General features: G+C 38.3%; 1 protein-coding gene across 1 annotated transcript in view; it reads left to right on the top strand.

The window, feature by feature from the left end:
- Window positions 1–6891, top strand: part of C9 (complement component 9) — a 33326-nt gene that overhangs the window by 14297 nt on the left and 12138 nt on the right. Inside the window, 1 exon segment of the mRNA XM_013514935.1 lies at window positions 5675–5832. Coding sequence (XP_013370389.1) covers window positions 5675–5832 — 158 coding nt within the window.

Here is a 6891-nt window from a genome sequence, read left to right as displayed (position 1 = left end):
CTATCTCAATATATTCTCCAGCTCTCTGTTATCTGGCTCACATTCATTTTCCAATCCTTCCCAAAGTCCATCTCAAGTTTTGTTTTAGACTTCTTTTTACTGAGGAGGCCCTTAAACATTGGCGTTGCCAGAGTTCCCATCCTGCTTCCCTAACCTCTCTCTCTATTGTCCTTTGGTGATGCCTTTCCCTCCTGAGCCTTCACTTTTCGCCTCTGTTCTGATAGCTTACAAACACTGCATTTCCAGCCCATGACTCCTTCCCAGCTAAATACCTGTGTATCCAGTTGTCCGCAGCTGTCACACAGTGAACCTACCTAACGCTAATGTCCAGAGTTGCTCTCGATTCCCTGCTTCTTGCTCTTGTGTTCTCTGCCTCCATAAGTGGAAACAATATCTTCCTAATCATGAAACTCAAATGCCAGGAACCTTCCTAGAGATTTCCATGGCAGAGCTATCTTCCTCAAAGCACACATTTCCAGCTCAATCCCCAGGTTTACTGCTTCAATGTCTCTTAAATCTTCTGTTCTTCATTTCCACTGTTCTTGCCTTAGATTCCTATCATTTCCCATCTAAAATTCAGGAAAAATAACTTGGTTTCCTGAGGTCAGGTGCATGATAAGTGAAATTTACCATAATTCCAACTCAGGGAACCTGAATGCAGAACTAGGCAATTGGTCAGATGTTATACTGTCTTCAAGTCCTTGCCAAGCTCTTAATTCCTAAATATATTGAGTTTCATCTCCACTCTCCATTTCTACTATTACAGACCCAGATTAGCCTGTTAACATCTTATTGGGACACAGAATAGTCTCCTTCTTGGCCTATTTCCTATGGTCTTGTTCCTTCAAAGTTCATCTCCACAAAACATGAACATTTAAAATGAAATTCTGATCATGTTTCTGCCCACCCGCCCTGGCTCCCTCATTATCCTCATGATTACACCCAACGTGCTAATTAAGGCACATGCATACTCTCACGAACCCCTCTTCTGACCCCCAACTTCCACCCATTTGGACTGATTTGTGGATCATAGTTCTTTTAAAGATAGATATAGGGAAGGTTTATATATTTACCCCTCAGGAAACACCAACACAGAACAAATAAATGAACATGTATATGATAACTTCTAACAGTATGCTGCCAGATGCTCTAAATGGGCTCAACTTGAAATGTTTACTAAGCTGCTGATTATAGTGTTGCTGCCAATTTTAATGGTAATTCCAATTATATGTTTATTTGATTACTTTCTTGCCTTCATTAAAAATATTAGTTTTTCACAAATGTAATTATGCTTGTAGGTATTTATTCACTCAAAAAGCATTTATTTAGAAAAAGTGTATAATACTTTCTCACAATTTTGTAGTTAAAAAACAACTAGGATAACAAGTAAGGAGTATTTATGATAAGAAAGAAACCAAAACAGAGGAAAATAAACATACTGCATTAATTTGTAGGAGAAGCATCAAATAAAATGGAGGATTTAGAAAGCTGAGGGTAGAGTAGCTATTAAAAATTAAAACAAGAGGATAGTGGCCTCGTGCTTCATAGAATTTTGGAGAAGTTAAGTATGTTAATAAGTGCAAAATGTAAACCAGGCATAGTGGCGCATGCCTATAATCCCTGCACTTGGGCAGCCAGCATGGGCTACATAGTGAGTTCAAGGCCAGCATGAACTACAAGGCAAGACCTGTCTAAAAAACAACAAACAAGCTCAAAATGTTTAGGACAATTCCTGGGACAAAGAAAACTCTCAATAGATGGTAGTCTAACATGAGACTCATCCAGGAAAACGCTCCATGAGTTCTTTGACAATGTTTACTCTGTTGATATTGGATGGAATTTTCTAGACACATTTGTAAGATCTCTTTGGTCTCAAGTATATTTCAATGCCAATGTTCCCTTATTGATTTTCTATTTGGATAATCTGTCCATTGTTGAAAGTGGGATATTGAAGTACACTACTATTATCGTATTGCAGTCTACCTCTCCTTTTGACTCTATTAATATTTACTTCAGATAATTAAGTGCTCTGACTTTAATTGGAAACCTATTTATTATTGATATATTCCAACCCCTTAATTATGAATTTTTGTCTCTTTTTCAGTTTTTGAAAAAAAGCTGATTGAACTGAAATAAGCCTGGGGATCTGATGGTACTGGAATGAGCCTGGAGGCAGGGTCTGTGGTGATATCCTGGGCCTCATTCCATGCAAATAAGCCTGCCACTGTGAACTAAAACCTGTGACCACAGGGCCCAGCATGGAGACTCAGTCTTCTGGTACTGTCTTGGTTCCTGAGGCCATGGGACTGGTCTGGATCTTTGCTCTACGGGTGCTGACCTAGTACTGGGATGGGGCTTGTGCTTGATCTATAGGTGGCAGGCTGTAGTCTGGGGCTGTAGAAGTGAGATTTATGGTATAGTGGACCTGAAGTCTAGGACTATGTAATCCAACCTGGCAATAAGCCTGTCTAAAACCTGGGAAGGGCCTGGAGCCTTGTCCATGGGAGCCAGCCTGGTGCTGGAATGAGCTTGAAACCGAGGCTATAGATGCTGTCATTATGGCGTGTTGGGTCCTAAGTAAGCAGGAGCTGGGCTGGTGCTAAGGTCCTGGGTGATGCCTTGGTGGTGGGGAGAACCTGGAACCTGAGTCCCCACATCTCACCCTGGAGTCTGGGACTGTAGAATCCAGCCTAGCACTAAGAAGGTCATAGAAAGTGGGCTCACAGGAGCAGATTCAGTTCCTGGGGGTTTGTGTGCGGGGCTGGAGCTGGTATCTGTGGAGGATGGCCTGGAGTTTGAAGATGTGAGGAGTCCATCTTGAGCTGTAGCTATGGTTCTAGCCTGGCACTGAGGGGCTGGAACTTCAGTCCTCAGTAACTGGCCGAAGTTTGCAGCTGTGGCACTGTCCAGCCACTGGTCTCACTGAGTAAGGTCTAAGTAAAATCAGTATTGACTTCACTCCCTTGTCTAATCTGGATGATGGCCCTCTGCACAGCGAGCTCATTAGGGCTGAGAGGGAAAGAGGTAAAAGATGTAATGTGAAAGTGTCCTGCTTATGTTCTGCCATAGACCACTTTTCTTTCCTCCTTTTTTCTCTTTTTCTTTCCTTTTTTCTTCCCATACTAGAGACTGAACCCAGTACCTTTGTGCTGAGCTATGTCCCCAGCCATTTTTTTAAACTTTTATTTTGAGGCAGGGTCTTGCTGAGTCAGTAAGTTTCCCAGGCTGAGCTCAAATTTTCAATTTTCCTGTTTCAGCCTCCCGGAGTGTTGGGATTATAGGTGCGTGCCACCACTCCCAGCTATATCTTTTCTTATTTTTTTATATATTGTAATCTCTCACCTAACTTCCTCAGCTCTTGTGAATATATCTGTGTCTGTACATAGTTATTCAGTTAATGTTTCTGCAAGGATATGAGTACTACAAAGTCCTATTTTGCCATTTCCCTGAAACCATTCTTCTGTGTAATCTCTAAGACTACATCACCCGGCATTCAATAAATACTAGTTATAAACTGGGTGTTGTGGCTTGTTCCTGTAATTTCAACACTCTGGCAGACAAAGGCAGGAGCAGTGCTAGTTTGAGCACAGCCTGGGCAAAGTAACAATTACTGAGATTCTGTCTCACCCCAAAAATAAAAAATAAAAAAGGACTGGGAATGTAGCTCAGTACAAAGGCTCTGGGTTTAATCCCCAGTACCCAAAAAATTAATATTAGTTATTACTATTAGCTATTATAGACTGCATATTAAATTCAATATGTTTTTGTTGGGTATCTCCTTAGTGAACATTTTACTAAATAGTAAGACAATAGCACTGAATTGATAAGACAAATATGATCCTTGACTTTTTGGAGTTTGCTATCTAAATGTCTATTTAATAAGAAATCTTAAGAAAAGTAGTGTTCTTTTTATTTTAAAACCCTCACAAGCTTATAACAACAACAAAGATTTATAAGTCTGTGAGATTACAGAAGTAATCTTCTATAGGAAGTAACCTTCCTACAGAAGTAATATTTAAGCCAGGGACTTGAAATAGAAATAGGAATAAATATAGCCGGGGGGGGGTGTTTTTTCTTGGTGTGTGAAGATGCACAATGTTCTTATTACGGTATGAGGGAGAGAAGACAGTAACAGAACAGTCCAGAAAGTAAAAGCAGGATAAAAGTGCCCTGTGATAAGAAGAAGCACAGACTGTGGAAAACCGAAAGTTGGCATCATGCCTGAAGCACAGTCGGGGAGAAAGGAACTTGCTGTGAGACCGTAGAAATTCCATACCTAAGCCAGTGGAAGATGCAAAGGCTCTGAGTAGAGAAGGCGCAATGGCTGGTTATTCTTCATGATTACCTTGGACATTTAGGTAGAAAATCTTAAGACTTAAAGGATGTGTGTATATATATATACACACATACACATATTCCATTGGCAATTATGTTCCCCATGCATAATAACCACCCAGTACCTGCTCCTGAATGCAATCCATGCTTCTGACTGAAGAAACAGGGTCCCTTCTCCATTGTTAGACAAGATATACATCTATTTTAGAAGCTGTCTGAAAAGGGAACTGAAACACCGATATTAACTACCTTCCCGCTGTATATTAGTCCATTTTCTATTGCCAATAAAACAATACCACAGAGCAGGTGAGCTATAAGGAAAAGATGTTTGCTGGCTCCCTGTTCTGGAGGCCCTGGGCTCTTCTCTACCTTAAATGTATCTAATCCTAATCTCCTCATATGCTCCACTCAACCTCTAAACACCTAACCGTAGTCAGATTTTCTGCCCTATAAATGCCAGGGCATGAAACTTTGGAGACATACTCAAACCACAACACATCAATACCGGCCTATAGTCATGTTGGCAAAGAATGTTTTCATTAAAAGTTTTGAAATTTTAACTAGGTTATTTAGGGTTTTGTAACAATTGTATATTGTTAAATGTTTTTAAAAATTCAAATAAAAAAAATGTGGGAGGAAAAGTAAATCTGCTGCTCCTTGGATTCCATGTCACCTTTTCCCCTCTCAACAAGCACTGTAGCATCTTGCCTACATTTCTAGTAGTTTTTAATGCACATAAAAGCATTTTTGTGACAGATAATAGTGTATAAAGGTTAAAAGAACAATGTTTGAATGTGGCTCATGCCCTACCCTTTATACTTAAAATCATTAACATGCGTAAAATAGTTTAAACAGTGTGTGACCTGTAAGCCTTCAGTGTTAGCTTTGTTCTTTTACTTTCTTCTTTATACAAATGGGAGTATACAACTTTCTGTTCAGCAACTTGCTCTTGATTGTTAATATATTAACTTTGAAAGCTTGCTATGCTCTGAACCCTTCATGTGAATTGCTTCATTGAATCCTCATGGTGACCTTTAGGATAAGTGCGAGGACTATCCCTATTTTTCAGATCACAACTCAGACGAAGCACAGAGAGTTATTGTGTAGTTTCCTCAAATTACTGTTCTGAACCCTAACAATCTGACTCCAGCATCTTCCCTCTTAATTTCTTTTCCGTACTATCTTTCAGATAAAGCTTTGAGTTTTACTTGTTTTTTAACAATGCTTTGTTATACTCTTTTGGACCAAAGTTGATAAAATCTCAGAACAGAATATTATGAAGAACAGATTCAAGCATTCAAAAGTATCATCCAAGAACAAATATCATGTTTTACTTTAGCTCTAAAAGTTACACCCACTGTGGTAGATATGAGCAAAAATGAAGAAACTTCTTGGAAAACAAACTCTTTGGATCAAGAAAAGGTCTCAAATTGTTTTCAATTTTCATATCCCACAAGTGAAACTTACCAACTATTTTTATCATATTCTTCAAAGAAGGTAAGACTTTCAAACACTTAACAAAGAGATTATGATGGGATATATTTCAAGCTAACCAAATCTACTCTTTAGATATTTAGAGAAAATAGAGATCATACAAGAGATAAAAGAAAATAAGATATCAAATCCTCAAGTAGGTAGCTAAGGCATCAGGAAGAATAGCATAAATAGGGAGGCCTCCGATGGTAACTTGGGTGGTAGAGCATCACATGGTAGTAGTGAGCAGGGAACGTGTACTGAGAATTCGGAACATACTTTTTAAGTGACCATTTAGTTTATACAATCATCATAATTACAATGAAGAATTGTACTGAGGGACTTGGGGAATTCTTTGCAATGCCTTAGAATGAGGGCTGTTTGCTTATTATGAAGTATGTCTAAAGTAATAATGTCATGAAATTTTATTCATACAGATGAAAGTGGTCTACTAACTTTGTAACCATGCTTTTAATCTATGATGAAAATGTGTTCGATTTTTGATATTTAACCCAGATTTTGAAGTTTGTTTCACCACCATTGGAATAAATATAAAATAATTTTTTAATAAGTATCACAACAGTAATGTGCTCATTCTTCCTTTTCTAATATTGCAGTCACCTATTTAGACACCTTATTGAAAATAATAATAATTAACTCTTAATACTTACATAATGCCTAATTGTGTGTAATTGTTTTGTATGGGTATAAACACTGCCATCTACCTAGTGTTTAGTTGGAAATCTTCTGAATTATTCAGTAAATATTTAATTGTATACTTATTATGTGACCAGACACTGTCCTAGGTACTTAGAATGCTTTTGTGACTCAAGCTGAGAAAGATTCTTATCCTCATGCAGCTGAAAGCTCAAAAGACAGATAGCCAACAACAAGAAAAGGGGGAGGTTATATAGTATTTAGAAAATTATAAGTAGTGTACAAAAAGGCAAAGTAGAACTACATTAGGAAAATCTGCAGAGCCGGTGGGTGACGGTACTAGAAACAAAGTTCAGTGGGCATCATTTTTTTTTTTTATTTTAAAGAGTAAAAGAAGGATAACATAATAATAGGGGGGACTTAGCA

This window comes from Chinchilla lanigera, unplaced genomic scaffold (genome assembly GCF_000276665.1).
Source record: "Chinchilla lanigera isolate Chin_1 unplaced genomic scaffold, ChiLan1.0 scaffold00025, whole genome shotgun sequence".
Classification (NCBI taxonomy): Eukaryota; Metazoa; Chordata; class Mammalia; order Rodentia; family Chinchillidae; genus Chinchilla; species Chinchilla lanigera.
The sequence above is the reverse complement of the archived record's forward strand: the minus strand, read 5'-3'. Positions and strand labels throughout refer to the sequence as shown.